The sequence below is a fragment of the Leptosomus discolor genome, chromosome 3 (assembly GCF_034619465.1).
Source record: "Leptosomus discolor isolate bLepDis1 chromosome 3, bLepDis1.hap2, whole genome shotgun sequence".
NCBI lineage: Eukaryota > Metazoa > Chordata > Aves > Leptosomiformes > Leptosomidae > Leptosomus > Leptosomus discolor.
In genome coordinates this window covers 35,694,806-35,714,655 of record NC_141393.1, presented here as the reverse complement: position 1 = coordinate 35,714,655, position 19,850 = coordinate 35,694,806, and the positions used below count along the sequence as shown (strand labels likewise).

General features: G+C 33.8%; 1 protein-coding gene across 2 annotated transcripts in view; it reads left to right on the top strand.

Moving 5' to 3' along the window:
- FMN1 (formin 1) overlaps positions 1-19,850 on the top strand; it is a 178,775-nt gene that overhangs the window by 123,247 nt on the left and 35,678 nt on the right. For both annotated transcript variants that reach the window (XM_086462891.1, XM_086462892.1), the window contains 2 exons: positions 1,601-1,721; positions 15,395-15,487. In XM_086462891.1, the coding sequence (XP_086319017.1) occupies positions 1,601-1,721; positions 15,395-15,487 (214 nt within the window). The remainder of the gene's footprint in view (positions 1-1,600; positions 1,722-15,394; positions 15,488-19,850) is intronic.

Below are 19,850 nucleotides of genomic sequence, written 5' to 3'. Positions count from 1 at the left end.
CCGAAGGTTTTGAGTGGAAAATTTGAACTACTGTCTTTTAAATGAAAATGTCACTGTTACTTGGTTTTAAGTATGTAATTGCTCATTTTTGAGATTAAAAAGATGCTTATACCTCATCTTTGAATCTAAGGCTACTGTAATTTTTCACAGCCCTCTGTCTAGTTGAATACAAATAATTTTTTCTTCTTTTTTTTTTTTTTAATTCTTCAGTAAGGGTGTTGAATTGATGAGTTAGTAGTCATGAGTGTTTTTTCCAGCAGTAAGACTAAAGTAAGTGAAGACATTTCCTACCCATGGCAGGGGGGGTTGGACTAGATGATCTTTAAAGGTCCCCTTCCAACCCAAACTGTTCTATGATTCTGTGGTCGCTAATGCTGAAGGGTCTGTGTCAGAAGCCTGTGGAACAGCTCCTGGGACTGCTAAAAAAGGAGATAAAAAAATAGCAGATGTGTAGATCTGTACTTCTTTTCCTTCTTCCTTACATTTTTTTGAGCAGGGAAAAATGTGTCATTACTTTAACCTAATTACCCATCTTGTAAAAAGCCTCATAACAAAAGTAACTTTATCTAGCCCGTAATGTTTCTTAGTTCTCAGGGTATTGACATATATATTCTTTTATCCTTTTTTAATAATACTGAAGCTAATGCTTTCTAATTAATTCATTTAAATATTTAATATTTCTGCAAACTTTCTACTATACTGTAATTTTACTTCAGGGAATTTTATGAAACAAAAGAGTTTATCTTCCTTGGGGGGGAAATGGACACAATGATAGTTTCGTCCATTGTACCTTTTTCCCCCTAAATATTCATAATAACAAAATCATGTTTTCCCTGTTCACAAAATGATTAGTTCTCCAACCTATGAGTTTTCCTTTATTACAGACTGAAATCTGTGCACAGGTAGTATTTTAAACTCACTAGTATATTCTTATACACAGCAATGTCATATTAATACCATCTTTATACTTGTAACTCTCCACTGGTAATACTGCTTTGAAACTTAGGAGGTTTTTTTGGTTTGATTTGGTTTCCTTCTGATTTTTTTTTCTCTTGCTGTGGTAAAAATAAGGTATATACTTATGAGTTCCATGCAGACATTAACCCGTGTGATTTATTTAGCTGCATAAACTTTCAACTGTATAATTTTATCTGTATAAAATACTTCAGACAATATATAAATATTGTCTTCAATTTATGCTTGTAAAGTGTGTGTGTGTATTTAATGAATTGGGAGAGAGCGAAACCACAAACCTTTGGCTTAAGATCACTTGTTGCATTAAAATAGGCATTCATGTTATCTGTTTAAGAAACTTATGATCCCTTATCTAAACCTTTATTGATATAAAATTAACTGAAGTGTTGTGAGCTCAATGTTGTTGAGCACAGTTTGCTTTACAACATCTAAAAGGAAGTTTTGACAAAATGGTCAGGATTTCGTCTTGAATGCTATATATGTTGTTTTAGCAAGAATGATTTGAAATATGTTATTTTTGCAGTTTTATAGTAGTGTTTCATAGATGACGTTTCAAAAAAAGTAATTTATTTCACTGCAAATGCATTCAATTTTCAGTGGCCTGTTTGTTTGTTTGTTTGTTTAGGAAGCAGGAACAGACAAGAGTATTTTTCCTTTACCAGAACCACAGGATTTTTTCCAGGCCTCCCAAGTTAAGTTTGAAGACCTAATAAAAGATTTAAGGAAACTGAAGAGAGATCTAGAAGGTAACTGGGAACTTTCCCATTTGTTCTACTAACAACAAAGTGCCATTTTAATGTGACCTTTATGAGGTTTTCTTATTGCTAATTAGGTTTATGGTGTTGATTCATTTAGAGTTTTTACACTGTGGCACAAATTACTCACATAAATTAGAAAGAAAAAGAAAGTCAAACTCATGACAATAAAAATGAAAGTAAAGATACTGAAAAGTAATTTTCCTGTTTACAATGGAAAGGCCCCTAAAGAAATCTTTCTGAAATTTTCTTTAGTTATGTGTGCATTTTCCTCTGGCTTCTCCAGAACTGTGTGTTTAACTGTGGATATCTGTTAGTTCCATAACATAAATACTTTCTTCAGTACTTGTATAACAACAATTTAACAGCTACAAGAAAGAGCTGAATACTATTAATGTAGAAATAAAACACAGCTTGCCAAGGCACAGCAAAGGGAAATGGAAAGCTCCAGCTCAAAATATTTTCACCCTGGGACATAAAATAAACATTTAAAAATGTTTATTATAAAAAGGGGCTCAGAAACCCAACTCATCTATCAATCAAGGTACTGAGTGGAAATAAAGTAGGAAGAGTTGCTCTCTAAGCGTTCCAAGCAGTTTCATTTTTATTTTGTGCTTCATATAACTTTCTAAAATAAATCCGGCAAATGATGACTGAATATTTTAAGCCTGTCTTTTTTTGTTAAGAGAAAGTTGCTACTTTTACTAAAGCAGTTTTCTGTAGAAAATGGAGTTTAGGGAGAGAATCTGCATAAAAGACTATAAAAACATCCATTTATCCGTTTACATCTCTGCGTCAAAATGCAAGGGTTCTTTTAGAGTTGGACAAGATGATTGTTATTATTTTTTTTCAATGTAAGGCAATGAAAACAGTTACAGAATAATTTATCCTTACAGTTAGAAATTGCTGGATTAGGTCCCTGCCATCTTTAGGATAGTTTCAAAGGTTCACAGTGGTAGGAAAGTATCAGTTGTTGTTTGTTCGACCCGGGCATAAGTGAGTGCTCTATCTCCTCTCATCGCTTGGCCCTGTAAACCCCTTGGCCTGCCCTCTTTTGGGCTAGTTTGTGCAGAAACATGATCTGTGTTTGATCTTGTACTTTTTCAGCATGTAGTCCTGCTGTCATGCATCTTAGTCTTGCAGGATCCGCATTGAGGCTGTGACATTCACGTCATTACTTGTTCTACATTGCAAAGACACAGACAGCAAGTAGGAAAAGCTAAATACTAACTTACTCTTAAAATAAAAACTGCAGCTTTCTTGTAATCACTAATTTCTATTTTCTAAAACAAATTTTCTTACGTATTTATAGAAAATCTGGAGAAATTGTTATTTTGAGGTTGTAAAGATGTATTTGAAACCCAGCCAAACCAATTAACATATGAAGTTAATGGCAGCAAAGTTTTGAAACAAAAAAGGTTGTGGAAATGTTTTCAGATTTTTTTTTTTTTTTTTTTTTAATAGCAGAATATTTTAGTTTATCAGAAGTTTTTATCAGAATTACACGGCAGAATTCTAACATGCATTCCTGCGATTAGTTTCTCTTATATTTAAACAAAGAAACAATTGCTTATGTAAAAATGTATCTCTTTCAAACGTTACCTTTCAAATTTTTTTCTTCAGATAATGCTGAAGTTTATTTTTAAATGAAAATTTTAATTGAAGAGGTTATAATTTTAACATGTACAACAAAGATTTGATGAGTCTCTGTAGTTTATTGTAGCCATTAAAAAGTTGTGGCTGCTGGCAGAATACCAGTGAAAGTCTAAAGCTGAAACAGATGTGACTAGCAGAAACCAAGTCCAAAGAAGCGTCGGGCCCAGCTATCCAGACAGGCGCGGCCCTTCAGATGTAAATAATTTGAACAATATTAACTGGGGCTGCCTGTGTCATAGTGTACATTGAATTTATTTCACAGATTGGTTGGCTAAGGTAGTCTTAAAGAGATTATCTTGCAAGTGGGATGAGACAAAGGTAATAAATGAAAGAGGAGTTTTCTTGTGTGCCATTAGGGAAGGACTAATATTCCTGTTAGTGACATACTTTTTTTTTCCTGAGATTTGTACAGCGTTATTAAAAAAAAAAGATAAATACCACCTCTTGTGCCTGAAATGGCAATTTTGATAGACATGTTTCAAAATAGTTGTCACCTAGTATTTAAAACTATTTTTAGTAGTTTATCAAGGCTTTGATGTGTCTTTCTAACATGGATATTAATATAGGAAAGATTGAGTTATCATGAATGGCGTGTCTTAATGGTGTAAACCTCTGGTTTGAAATACCTAGACATGGTGGAACCAAAAGTTCAAATCTAGATGGAGCACAAACCCTTTCATCCTTTTCAGATAAACAGATTGAGTTCCATACAATTTGCTATTTTGAAGTCTTTCAGATTAGACTTTAAAGGGACAGACTAACTTTAGTCTAAAGGGATTAGACTGAAGTTTGACTCAAAAATTCAAACAAATTTTTGGACAACCTTAATCCAAAAGGTTTTTGACACATATTCCAGAACAAACTTGGTAATCATGAGCATTTTTAGGTTAAAAAGAATGATAAACAGAAATATGCATTTAATATAGGCTTTTAAGGGGAAAGAAGTGCAAAAAAATGCAATATTAAATAGTGAGATGAAAATTTTAGAGTGAAATCTGGTTCCACTTTAAAATCACAGGAAAAAGAAATGTTTTCTATAATCTCAAGGTTTTAATCCAGGTCTGTATAGTCTGTGTATTTCCAAGTTTATCAAACATTACGTAGTAGCATAAGCAGATACATTTATTCATTTAACAGGTATTAGCTTTCCAGTTAATTTGTATATTTATGAAAAAAAAACCTTTTTGCTTTGCATCAATATCTTAAGATTGTAAGATATATATCTTATTCCTTGTCTAGGGCAATGATTTCCACTTTTTCCTTCCCTATGAGCAAACATGATTTCCCTTCTAGTCTAGACAATGCCACTTGATTGGTATTCTTCTGGAATAAGCACAGAATGTTTGAAATGTAGAATCATAAGAAGATTTTTAGAAAGCAAGCAGCTTTACCGAAGAACAATAGGCTTGTATAAGTTTTACCATGAACCTTTTATTCATCTCTCTCCAAAGCTGAACAGTCTTAATTATTCAAAATTAATTGCACTGTAGATTTTTTCCATCTGTCATACTCATTGCTGTTCTTTACAGTATAGTTTGTAAAATTTTAAAACGCTGCTCCATTAGTTAAAAGAAAGCAATATTCCCTTGTAATGTTCATTATAACTTTTTAGTATTCTTGACCTAACAACTGAAAGAGCAAAGGTTGAGTGGTTAAAAATGGAAACCAAGGTAGGTCCACTCTGAATACTTTCAAGAGTCTCACCTTTATATTAAATTCTCATAATTAATTAGATTTCCTATGAGATTGTAACATTCTGATCCCATGGAAAATCCACATACCTTTTGCTTTCACCTTTCATGGCTACCAGTAGAGACACTAGTTGCCATTTTCATACTAATATTTTTTCAGTACTGTATTTATGTTTTAAATTTTTACTAACTGAATATGTACATAGGTGTTTACACACACACATACATGACTGAAAGGAAATAATTTAATCTCGAATACAAACAAGACTTCATGGATCAGCTACCTATAATAATCGGTTGGATTTCGGTATTCCGGGAGACATGGTTTCAAATTGGGGCCATCTTAACCTAATTGTTGATAGATCTGTATCTTGCATACGTGTGTTAGCCCCAACTTTTCCACATTTAAGTAGTGGAACTTCATCAAAACTTCAGCTTATGGTAACCCCATTTTATAAAGTTGTGTAATCCTTATAAAAAGATTAAAAGGGAAGCAAGTAAAACTATGAAACTACGCATGAAAAGTTGAGAAATGACGATGTTCCATTGTCTGTTTTCACTTTTTTTTTTTATACAGAAGCATTACAAATATCTTAAAATCATAGAGAAATGCAAGTTGGTATATATATATATATATATATATATATATATATATATTCTTTTTCACGGAAACAGATCCAGTGCACTGGATGTGACTAGCATGGTGTTGCTGTACCAATACCAGCATTATAGCTAATTAACCCTGTGTCTTAGGGTGGTTGACTAGACCAGACTAAACTGCTGCATCTACATTGCTCTCATTGAGTGACTCTTCAGGGAGCTCTGTATCACATTATATTGAAAACTGTTACGAAACTAAGACAAGAACGGAAGAGAATTTAGAAACGAGAAATGGATGGAAATTGTAAAGGGTCATTCATTCTTGATTCTTGCAGCCACTGTCACTATAAACAGAGACAATGAGGAAGCTGCAAAAAGAAAAAGTAATGAGTTCATATTCATTTAAGACTAGAACCCTCTGATTTTCCAGATTTAAAATACTTAACAACATCTGCTTTTGTCAAGGATTACGAGGGAATATATTTACCCATAGGAAAATATACAATAGCAGAAAAGTTTAATCAGTATTATTTACAAGAAATTAATTTAAAGTTCTTAAGTGTGTGTTCCCATCAGAGTCCTCAAACTGAGTTAAAGGCTTTTGCAACAAAATGTCTGCTAATTAACTATAAATCATTTTTGTTCTAGAGATTAATTGGTGTTTCCAATTAATGGATTGAGACATTTCCAGCTTTTGTTGGATTTCTATGTAAGCACAGGTGAAGAAATTGAATGTGTTATTATTTATTCAGATGGAATTATGTATTTAGTTCATACATAATATGGCCTTAGATAAAGTCTGTTTTATGGAATAGAATTTTAGTATAATCAAGATACAATAGCCATTAATAGGGCAACGATTACAATGTTGAGAGGTTTTGTCTGTTGTTTGATTTGCTTTATAGACAATAAGGTTACTGGATCACATCATGAAAATTCTAAATATTACGTCAGTTTGAGGTTAACTTCCTAAATAGACCAATAGATATTTCTCAGTAAAAGGTGATTGTTTATTCATTACAGGGGGACAGTATTAATAAAAGTATCAAAGGCCCTTTTCTAAAATATTTTCAACCAATTGAAGCCTTGGTCTAATTTAAATGACATGTTTTGTCTCATTTAAATGACATGCTTTAAGTCAATTTAAAAGTGGAGTTTTGACATCTGGGTCACATACATGTTCTAGAAAAATTTTCCCAGCAGGAGCAGAGAAGTTTTATAATACTTTCCAGGAACTGATCACTTTAGTTTTCTTCATGTTAATTATACTTTTAAATTTTAAAATGGACCTTAAAATTTTGGAAGGATAGGCAAATGGAAATTTGAACTGGGTGGTGGGACACGAGGAGCCAAATAGGTGCATGTGTTACTGCTTTAGACGTTAGCATAAATGAAGAACGTTGTTTGTACCTGGTGAGTATTGCTATAATTTTGCACTGTCCAACATTTACATGATATATTTTGAGGCAACGCAGAATGGTGTAATGAAAAGAGCAAAGCACAGCTTCATACCAGAAAAGTTATTTTGTTTTCAGTTGACAAAATGACACAGTCTCTTCCTTCTCATAGTTTCTGACCACTTTTTGAATAGTCCCTTGCCTCATCCTCATCAGGATGAGATGTATTTCAGTTTGTTTTGATTTGGCAAAAATACAACACAGGCATTAAAAAGCACATTTTGTGTGTGTGCATTGGATTCTATTGTACAATAAAACTAACATTTTGACAGTGTTCCATTGGTGATATTCGTACACGAATACTTTAAGTGGAAATGTTCCTATGTGGATCATTTCTTAGAATTCCATTAGATTTTCTAGTTTGTGATAATAGAGAATAGTATGGAATGGTTTTAATAAGATTCGGAAATATAATAGAGGAGCAAAGCAATGATGTTCTAGAAGAGCTTATTCGCTGGAAGCAGATGTCTGCATGTGTGCACAAAGACGAGGGAGAAAGCTTTCTGATGGTTAAACAATGGCATGCTGTTAACTTTTTCTTTTATATTTTTTCCTTTGGCTAAAGAATCTGCGGAAATTTCTTGTTAAAAATCATTCTGCAAATGTTAAGATTCTAAAACAAATCTTGGAAATACCACGGTTATGATTTTCTGTACACTTTTCTGTGTGCCCTTTTATATAAATAAATAAATGTGTATGTGTGTGTTACGTAGTTACGTAGTATATGTCTGGGAGCAGGTAGTGTATATCTGGGAACAGGACTAATATTGTCCCTATTGGTGTATGTAATGTATAATAAATTATGTAGTTTGGAGGGTGTGTAATACTTGCGTTGAGAGGAACAGTGACTTCATATTTATGGACCTCATCAGCGTTTACTCTTTGAGGGAGTATGCAGTAATATGCTTAGTATTTACTGCCAATGATCAAAGATTGAAAGTACATTAATTTAGACAGTGGAATACAAACTAATAGTAGTGAGGCTAATTAGCACTTTGAGAAGTGTTCTTGGTAATATTGCAGGTAGTTTATGAATTTACATGATTTTAAATCTAAGTAGGATGCTCTAGCTGAACTGAAGCCATAAACTTGGTAGACGAATTAATTAGGTGGAACTTTATGATCTGTCTTGCACAGAAAATCAGAGATCCAGCAGTACAGAGGGAAACAGGAGATCACTTCTCCAGCCTCTACAATTTCACCTCATAAACATACTGTTTCAGCCGTTGCCCAGCAATTCTCTTCTGTCTGATCCCTTGTTCAGTACACGAGGTAATAATGTGTTTGTGTGTTTGAAATGTCTTTTTTTCCTAGCACTGTAAAAATCTTAGCTTATCTGATTTAAAAATACTATTACTGCTTCTTAAAAATTTTGTCTTCCTCTAAATTAGCCAGGCAAGACTCTTCGATTTCAAAATATTCATATTTTGTACTGTTCAGACAGAAGAGAAATGTTCCGGTTTCTCAGTGGGTTCTGCTAGTGCACATTTCTACACTCCTGACAGATCTTAATGATGCGCGGGGGTCTGTATGTTTGGATCTTGACACTAAACCAAAACTTTCTACTAATAATGTGTGCTGGAATCACTCAAGGAATCTTACAAAGACTTGACTGGAAAATTATGAAGGTTTAGTCATTATATTCATTTATATGTGCCGTTCAGTCATTTGCAGTATGTTTCTCTGCTGAAGGGCGCATTGAATGTAAACTACCATTTCAGAGAGAATACATTAACCAGAGTCTCAGATACGTTGCTATGGTGTGAAAAATATTTAGTTTTACGAGCAATCTTTGTTCGCTTTGTGTTAAATGTATTCTTAGGAAACAATCTTAACAGAAAAGTTTTTAAATTATTTATATAAAAAGTTGATACCTTTTGACAAAATGAGGAGCAAAACCAATTTTTCTTCTTGGTTAGTTGAAACTAATATAGGCCTGACAGATCCTCTGCATGCCATCACATACTGTAAAAGTTCAAAATGTTGTTAAACTTAACCAAAACAAACAAAAACCCCTCACAAATCTTAAATCTGAGAGACAAAGCCAGAATATCCTATCAAACTTGTGAGAATTGCCAAGGTGTCTGACTCTTGGCTTCCATTAAAACTCCATTAGAACAGGTGAACTTTACAGGGTGTTTTGTCTGCCACCAATTCAGTTTTTTCACTTTTCACAGCTTAGGACTTATCACTGAAATGTTTTTCTGTCTCATTTATATGTGAGACCTTGAGCACTTAAACAGATCCTTGTTTTTGTGTGTCACAAGGAAAATATATTTCAAACAGACAGAGATCAGACTGTTTAAAGTTTTACCTATCAGTGTCTATCCTCTGAAATGGCTTTTTAAGAAAACGAATTATTAATGAATGAAGGAAATAATTGTACATAGAAGCACATTTCTTCTAAATTAGCTGAAAATAACTTCACAGAACAATAACTATGCAAGCAATTAATAGGTTAGAAAGATGTGTTTTGTTTTATGTGTGCTAACATTTTTTTGCGTTAAATTGTTGACCTTTATTTAAGACAATAAAAACAAAGCTTAAGAATAGAGTACCAACACAATTTGATCCTCTTCTACATTTTTCTCAGATACTTTTGTCTCAGAAAACCTCACACCCCACTTCATGGCATTTTCCTCTATTTGATTCAAGCGCTTCTGTATTCATTGACCCAACTCTGTCTAGGGTGTTGTGCTTGAAACTTTGGATTTTGCCGTCATTGAGATGTGTACTGATTATCAGTGTGTGTCCAAAAATGCAAATAAAATATAGTCTGTGAAACTTTTCTGGGTCAGTTGCAGCATAACCACTTGCAGTTAGAAGTTGTCAGAATTCTTATACTGTACTCCAGAGGAATCAAAATAAATCTCTTCCCTTCTCCTCCACATTTATTTAAAATTCTATCTGAAAAGAAACATTTGCTTACAAGGTTATAAATAAGCACATGTAATAAAGATTGTACTAAAGCTAACATTCTTATGTGCATACCTGCAGTATATATGTATCTAAGTTGCATGTAATAACAAGAGAATATAACCAAATCCTGCAACAGTGTTGAATGGGTCAACATGCATCTCCTGTAACATTTTGTTTAACTTGGAAAACTGTTTGCAAGTAAAAAAATGTAATAAAGCAAAACCACACAAACTGAATGATAAGCAAGTTATGTAGCACTTGCTGAATAATTTAAATTTATGCATTTTGTCTGAAGTATATTAGATTATTATTATTTGGGTGTATAGCCCCAAGTAGTATAACAGGCTTCTGCACTGTAAAAAATCGTGGATGCTCTCATGCAGAAATTTGGGGTTATTTAGTGCTACATTGAATTCACTTGCACTATGGTTTCAAATCCCCTTTGAAACAGAAAAGGTGAGGGTTCTAAAAAAGAATTATCAAGTAGTGACCCTCCTGTCAAAGATAAGCCTGCATTATAACAGGAAAATAAAAGAGCAAGCTTGGCAGTATAACCTGCTAGAGTCTGAACAGATGGGGGGGTGGGGGTGGGGGTGTTTAGCAGCTTGCACAGTGGCATAACTCATGGGGGATAGTGTCAGTGACAGGTTTATAGGAATTCGTGGTGTTGGTACTTCATTTCACTGTCAGGACGATTTCTGTAAATGCTACTGGTGGGTTCTGGTGAGTAAATAGTTAGTAATTTACTGTTATCAACATTAAACTATTTCTGGTTTTGCGTTTACTTTAAAAATGGTGCTTAAAAAAATTCCAAATCATGTCTGATTGACACTGAAGTGCTCTTTACATGAAAGTTTGTTTATGGGCAGTGATTCTTTTGACAGATTTACAAGTGTCTGTGGAGTTTTAAAAGACTATTGCCCAATAGGCATTAAGTGAGAGACATTCTATTTTGTAAATATTTTTCACTTATATTGGGGATTTTTAAAGAACTTTTTGAGCCAAGTACTGCATTAAATCTGAAGACAGTGGCAAGCTGATAATCAGCAGTTTCCAGCTTTTTTTCATGTTTTGCTAATGGTTTCCATTTCTGTGGCCAAGATTTGCAGTGGGTGAAGCATGATCTACATCCAACAATTTGTAAGGGCTTTCAAGTACTATTGCACACTCGTATTTTCTTTTTTTGCAATAACTCATTTAGAAATAAACAATTTTCGAAGTAGCGTATCACATTTAACTTCACGAGCATACAATGCATACCAAGAAAATGAACCAAAAGTTTATTGCAGTAACTGAGAAATTGCATCTGTTTGAACTCAGTAATGCTGAAGCAGGTTCTTTATTTTCTCAAGTGATTATTTTGGATTGAGATGGTGAGAGGAGAAGTGTACATATGCTGTGCTTGCTGTCAGATTTCTCAGAATTCCTTTAGATTTGTCAGAATTTCAGAAAAAAAAAAATTCCAAAGGAAGCTTTTCAGAAGTTATTTCAAAGAAGGAATGCATAGTTGGATCCTTTACCTCATCGTCATTCTAATAAAAATTTGCTAAAATAATTTTCTTTTAGAATGGAAAGGGTTTCTATTGTAGTCAATATGAGAACAAAATATAAAAAAATCATGTAATGTTCCCTCACACATGTTCCAGCATTTTTAGCAAAGAAAATTAAAGCAACTGATGGAACAGGACTTCTCAGTTTTAATTTTTTTGTATAATGTTTGGCATGACGTGGTAATTTTATATATTTTTAAACAGTATATTTCAAGTAAATTTTTGAGTAAACAAACAAGTAGAAAAGAACTTCTGTAACAGGAAATACAATGAATGTTAGTTACCAGAAACCTTTATGTTATGTTGTATAGAACTGCGGCGGGTCATAGAGTTGTATGGTAGCCTTTCACCAATGCTACAAATCTAGGTTGACAAAGACCAGCTGACTTTAATATGTAGAATTACAACTGCCATTTTAATCAAAATCTTTGATTCAGCCTTGTCATGAAAATCTTTTTCCTCTTCTAAGTGTGTCTTTATTTGTATCTGATTTGTGATTCTTTTGAACACACTTCCACCATTGTTTGCCATATCTATCCACAGCAAATTTGATGATGATCCAACGTTCTTAAGCCTAAAAGATAGTTGGTCCTAGCCATCATTTTCTTATAGATATTGGACAAAGAATCGTTATTCTGCATGGGACATTTCGTTATTGAAGGGGAGACTGAAACTGGAGAAATTTCGGCAGGAATACAAAACTTTTGAGACTGCAGTTCCAGCTGAAGTTCATGACTGCCTTCAGCCAGTGACACCATACCTATGTGATGTGTCTGATTTTTAACATTAGCAAGTAAATAAATTCAAGTTTTATTCAAATATTTCAGTGCAATTGACTTTAAACAGAATTAGTTAACCTTCAGTTGCCCAGATACTTTTTTGATTGTAGACCAAAAGTATAGGTTATTAAGTGAAGTATAACCTAAATTCAGAGGCAGTTAAAGGAGGATTAAGCAGTATAGTGCAAATACGTTGCTTTTGCAATTAACAGATTTTCACTTTGTCACCCTTGTTCTTGATTCCTTTAGCTCAAAACTAAAATGGTCTCAGAGCCCTTCAGTCTGTTTTGGCACTTCTCCAAAACAAGTTCAGGAAGTAAACTGGTAGATTTAAGTTTTAGATAAATACCATCAGCAGAGAGAATCATCCAAAGGTCTCTTTTTAAGGCTTTCCAATAATCTAAATTCTTAAGAGTCTGCCAGCATTTACTTGACTTCTTTCGTCTCTTCTAGTTTCATTGTTTCAAGATGGCTTAAGCAATGCGAACTAGTATCTCATCTCATTTCATCTTGTCTCAAACTTTTAAAGTTTTAATCAGCACCCCTTATTCACTTATTCTATGTCATCTGTCTCATTTGCTCTCCTCTTCCGTGCCTTTCTTCTTACTCTTCCTCTCTCCTCATGCCAAATGTGCATCTTCTTGTAAAGGATGTTAGAATTCTTCTTAAGAATTCACTACCCAAATCAGCTGTTTCTCTGTACACTGGTACTTCTTCTTGTTGATATTTTCCTATAGCTTTTGTCATCTGATTACAGTTAATGATAATCATCTTTATTATTTATTTTTTTTTTAATTGAAGGGGGTTTGTATGTGCTTTCTTTTTAATTGAGAAACAATTAATCTTATTCTTGGTCATTTAAATATTTACGTGGGACATATCTGAGTAACCTTCCTGAATTTTGTGTTATTAAAGCTTGTAGAAAGCATCTAGGAAGCTTTCAATACTCCAGACAGGGCATTAGCAACACCATATGTTTGGGAAAACACCTTTCTAGAATATGTTTAGATACTACTGTATATAAGCTTATTATTATAATACATATTCATAGTCATCTACTTCTGTATAGATTTATACAAATTTATTTATGTAAGATTATTATAAAATAATTATTGGCTTGCAATCTTTGTAATAATCATATGCATTTTATAATCACTGTGTACCAAATGCCTGAACGTGATCTGTGTGCTAATACTTTTACACTTTTGTCATTCTATATTTATCTAAAATAATTTCTAAATATCACCTTATATAATTTTCTGTACATTTGTTTAAGCACAAAGAAAAAGCACAAACCTGTAGGTGCTACTTTGTCCAAACTTCCAGTCAGAAACTTGACAGTACTGTCTCAAGTTATCTTTTCCCCTATACAATTCTAATATGTCTCTCTTCTTCCAAAGTAAAGTGTTAAAATTTGCTTGAATAGCTTTAGAAATCTTCTTCTAATTCTACAAACAAAAATGTTAAATATACATAAATTTCATTCAGTGTATGATAACAGTCATGGAAAGTTCAAGTTTTGAATGGTAAGAGGCGTGTATCGTAAGAAAATAATCTTTGTAAGTTGTATAAACTTCCCTGATTTCTGATTTGTTTTCTTTAATTTATTAAAGACACGTAACTGAGCAGCTAATAAAAGACTTTCTTTCCCAATGTGTTATGTTTAAATTAACACTCCATTCGGCCTACTATCCGACATACAAACAAATATCCATTAACTTCACTCTGAACAGTTTCAAAGGTCTGTCTTATGCTACAGGTTGCAAGACTAGCTTAGACTGTAGCCCAGGACAAAAGCTCTGGAGCTCCCCAATAATGTCATAGTCCACAACTTATGTGAGTTGTGGAGGGATGCTACATTAAAATATACACTTAGGTGGGGACAGGTATCTTTTCAGCATTTTTCTGTAACAACTGTCCAAATGTATTTCTGATTTCAAATTATTGAAAAGCTGTCTTTTTCAGTAAGTCCTGGTGGTCCAAGAGTATTATAGGCACACTGCTAGTTGTACAATAAAATGTATGCATCTGTTTTCAACATTACATTGGCTTCTTTCACTGCACTGTAAACTTGCATTAATGTGACACTTTAATTACAAATTATCAACTATTTCCACAGGTTTGTATTAATTTTTGCTGCAATAAGTTGAATTGTGTAATGGTGGTAGCAACATAGTGTGAAATGCAGCCAAAATGTAACTCTTGGGTTTAACTCCAAAATAAATGTCCATCTAAATTTAGCTTCTGGTGAATGAAGAGTTGTGGGGGAAAAAAAATCTTATAGTAGTTTATAAATTCACTTGCTAAATGGAAGGTAATTGCATTTTGATTTCTAACAGTCTCATTTCATCTTTAATGTGGAATGCTGGAATCTACGAAGTTTACTAGAAGTTCTAGGAATGTTGAAATTCATTGGTGAATAACCTGGAGTTTTTAGAAATTGGCATGGCATCAGGTGTTAAAATAACAGAGACTGAATAGTAAACAAATTGCAGTTAGATGTTTAACTTTCTTACAGTCTTCTACTATTTCAATATTTGAATACTATTGTATACTATTTGAATACTTAAGTAAAGCTGAATTTCTGCATCTGTGTTAGGAAATGTGCTTGAGTATAGGGTGCTGGGCATTGACTCGTTAAAATCAGTCCAGATACAAGGCATCCTCCACTCACCACAGAAGCAAAGTTTGGAGCTTTAAATGCCATCTAGAATTTGTGTGTGAGGCAAGCTGTTTTGGTGGCAAGTCTCAGCACATGGCTGGAGTTTTGGGATGAAGTCATTACTAATTAGAAATTCCACTCTTTAAACACATATAGAATTTTCTATTTGGTATGCTACACTGGTATTGATATTTTTTATTTTAATGTAGTTGCTGGATTCCTTAGTGCTTATTTATTTGCATTTCCTCTAAACAGTCTAGGTGACTAATTTAGGTGTAGGCTTCTACAGTGTTGATGTGTACTTCTGGTAGACAAATTATGCCACAAATGTCTCTCAACTTCTTTTGTAGCCTCTGAAAAGCAGATGAAGTTAGTTTGTAGAGAGTCTTCTGAAGAGCATCTCCAGCCCTTCAAGGAGAAATTAGAGGAATTCTTCCAGAAAGGTAACCACATTTGAAAAAACCAAAACAAACCAAAAATTAGTGACAAATACTGTAGAGCTTTAAAAAGTTATACATAATGTAACCTGCATTAAATGTCTCTTGCCTCTGAAAATTCCTACTGTCTGTTATGGATTATGTTTGTAATGTGCCTAATAATAATGGTTACACAGATCTCAGACATTACTCATCCAATGTGATTGTTCCCTTGATCTCACCTATTTCCTATTGATTCTTTTCTTCTTTGTTCTTTATCATTATTTGTGGGCAAAATGAAAAAGATATTCACCATAGACCAAATTTATCATCAGTAATATAAAGCGTAAAGTTTATAAAAGACTAGAATAAAAAATACCCTTCTAGAGAAAGTCAACATTATATACATGAAGTAATGGCATCTTTTATCGATATTAGGGGATTATGAACTAATGACTAATTCAGCTTTAAAGATTTTGTCTTGTGTGAGACAGAAATAGGCATAAGGAAGTGATTTACCAGGGTAGAGCCTGGAGACAACAGGGGTGAGATCCAAGGTACAATTTGATCATCAGTTTGAGACAACGTAAACACAGGTTGCTGTTGTTGAAAAAAACTATCCCACTCTCTCCTGTTTCCCAGACTATGTGTTCCCAGTCACCTGCTTCTGCCAGCACCGTTGTCTCTGGACCTGTGCAAAATAGATAAGGGAATAGATTATTACTCCCACCGCCCCACCCCCAGGTTGTAGGAGTACAGACTATTTGGGTAAGCAGAGTAAGTGCTGCATTTCTGATGACTAGATTAAGAATTGTTAGAGAGTTAAATATTACCAAAGGGCTAGTATTTCTCCCAGAACTCATGAACAGTTTAACAATTTAATGTTTGAGGAGTCAAATGAATTATCTGAATCTACTAATTCAGGCAGAATGTTTACTATTAGTGATCATTCAGATTGTTATAATAATTTATTAATTCACTTAATCCTTTTTATAAAGATTGTCCTAATGGCTTTTTATTAACTTTATTTCATTAAGCCATCTTATTAAATACTTTGATTAGTGAAAACAGGATATTTTAAAAGCAGCAGTCCCTGTTAAATTGTACTGTTAAATAATCTAATATTCTTCTTCACTCTTCTCCCAGGCCATAGAGCTCAATGGATATATTTATTTGATATATTTTTTTCTTTTTGTTACAAGTATCTTTGGACAGTACTAAAGCTGCAAATTTCTTGCCACAGAACTCGTAAACCAAAAAAATAATAATGGAATCTTTATGTGACTGCAGAATAGTTGTATTTACAACTTATTTAATTGGAAATTTTCACTTACAGTTTGACAATACCATCAAGATTGAGAAAGTACCATATATATTTCTACAGAACCATTCTGATCTCCAGCATGCTTCTTGATCTTGCTTGCCAAAGTATTGTAGCAGATCAGTGTAATTGTATCTTGTATAGATTAATTGATTCATTGTGCTCTATTAATTAACCTGTTAGAGTGGCTCAGAAGTGAACAGTCTGTATTCTTTCATCAGTACTGGCCAGAAATGCATCAGAGCAGTCAAAATGATAGACTCAGGTACAGATCTGGACCATAATTAAATTTTGCCCAGGCCTTGACAAGACCCTAAACAAATGGTGTCTTCCACAATCATATCACAGATTCTGTAATTCTTAGAGCACCCTGGGTCTCTTGAGGATTGTTGTGGTCAGTCTGGGAGGCAGCTAAGCACCACAGAGCTGCTCACTCTCTCCCCCTCGGTGAGGTGGCAAAGAGGGTCAGAAGGATAAGAGAGAGAAAACCCATGGGTTGAGGTAAAGACAATTTAATAGGGAAAGCAAAAGCTGAGTGCACAAGCAAAGCAAAATAAGGAGTTCATTCGCTACTTCCCATCAGTAGGCAGGTGTTCAGCCATTTCCGGGAAAGCAGGACTTCATCACGTGTAACTACTACTTAGGAAGACAAATACCATAACGCTGAACTTCCCCCCGCTTCCTCCTTCTCCTTCCAGATTTATCGCTGAGCATGATGATAAGCATATGGTGTGGGTTATCCCTGTGGTCGATTTGGCCAATTGTCCCAGCTGTGACCCCTCCCAACTTCTTGTGCACCCCCAGCCTACTTTTTGGGGATCAGCATTAGAAACAGAGAAGGCCTTGATGCTGCTCAAGCACTGTTCAGCAATAGCTAAAACATGGGTGTTATCAGTACTGTTTGCATCACAAATCCAATACACAGCATGGTACGAGCAGCTATGAAGAAAGTTAACTCCATCCCAGCTAAAACCAGCAGAAGGAGCAGCAAATGCATATCACTACAGTCCCAAAAGATAAAGGCAACACAGTACCTGGTTTCTGCTGCAAAGCTGAGCTGCCTTACTTTCTGACGAGTAGAATATGATAAAAATACCCAGTTGATCATGAAAGAAGACTAGTTCTGCTTTAGAGAAAATTGCAATTTAATTTTGCATTGTCATTTAAAATAGGAAAACATTATTCCTCCAAACATTTGCCCTGTTTATGCCTGTTGATGTGGAAATTGAGGTATATTTATATTTGTCAGCGTAACAGAAAATTTTATCCTTATATTTGTGAACAATGTCTATATTTTACAAAAAAAAAAAAAAGAGAGGATGTGTTCCTGCACAGTGTCCTGGAACAATGAGGGTTTTATATAAAATTATTAAGTTTATTGGACACTTTTTAGCATTTGGGTTTTTTTTGTATTCTAGAAAGAGCAAAACCACATGGATTACTTACTTTTTCTTATGTTTCTTACTTTTTTCATATGTTATCTTGTTCTCCTTTTGCTTTATAATATGTTTTATTGTATCTAATCATACACATTTAATTTTGTCTAATTTAACTTCTCATCTTTTGACATTTGTGCTTCATCTACCTTTTCTGTGATGAGTTGTCAGATCCTGTAATTATTGACCTTATTTCTCCTTCAGTCACCTGATTGATCTGAATCCTTATAATAGGTGGGTTGTACTTTCTGTGGCATTAGAATGGAAATCCTATAAACATCTACACTGAAGATAGGTAAAAATAATACAGAAACCAGTCTTGATTTATGGTACTAGAATAGGCATTGGACAAATGTCAAACTCAGAGGTTCAGTTTAGATAAGAGTCTGGAAACTCAGCTGCTTCTCTAAAATAAGGAGTTAACTGATAATACTGAGCATCCATTAAGCATCTGCTTCCAGTTTTGTTTGTTTAAAAAAGAGTTGTGGCTGGTTTAAGCAAATGTAAGAAAAAATTGTCTGTTATCTTTCTGCCAGCTCACAGCAAGTATCCAAAGCTCAGATGCTTTTCTAAAACTTCTGGCTTGAAAATAGGGTTGGATCTCATAGACATTCAGGTTTTTCTTACACACACAATTTCTCATCATTTCTAGTCAATGCTAAGTTGGAAATATTGCAAGAAAAAAACATATTGATTTGCTCAAACTGAACTGTTTACATTTCCTAATTACAATTAATACCAATTAAATCTAATACTTGCTGTGTTGTAACAAAAAACACTGAGAGTGTTATGGAGACTGACATTCTAAAATGCTAGAGGGGATAAACTGTACTTCTGCTGATGTCAGTGCTGTTTTGTGTAACTGGATGTAACGTAGCCTAGTGCCTTCAACAGGGAATTAGGTGCCAGAACCTTTAGGTTCTGTTCCCAGTTTAGCTACTTGACATGTGATGCTAGAATAGTTGGTTAATCTCTTTTTCAGAAAGCGCTTCACTTTTCTAGTACACAGAATGTTGAATAATGATTCTTGCTATTTTTTGTAGTGAAAGATAATCTTTGTCAAGTATTTTGTGATTCCCACATGAAAGATGCATAAACTGTGTTAATACTTCATTAGCCGTATTTGATATTCCTGTGCTTTTTGAAAAAGGCTTAGATTATTCTCAAAACGGAAATAATCTTTAGTAGATTTAATTAAATTATATGCAACAAATTATATTTTGTTTACTATAATATGGAGAACTAAGAATTACTGTAATTTAGTATATACTTACTGTATTTCCACTGGAATTACTGTATGGGTGTTTTTCAGAAATAAGTTCATAATGTTTTCCATTTATCATTTGAATTGCCATGATATGCAAAAAGGACTTTGAAATCATAAAATTAATGGTTGGTTTGGAATGCTCCTTAATGCATGAAATTCTTGATCAGAATTTCTTAGCTTCATATCAAAAGAGGATTTTTCTTCTATCTCACACACGAAAAAAAAAATCAGAATAGTTAGGTGAATATGCCAAAGATGCAAAATACTCTATTTTGTAAAGGAGAAAACAAAGAGTTTTGTTACTGCAGCTATGAAGCTCACTAGAAGGGCTGCTGGCCAGTAGCCATTGATGTTAGTTTTTCGTGA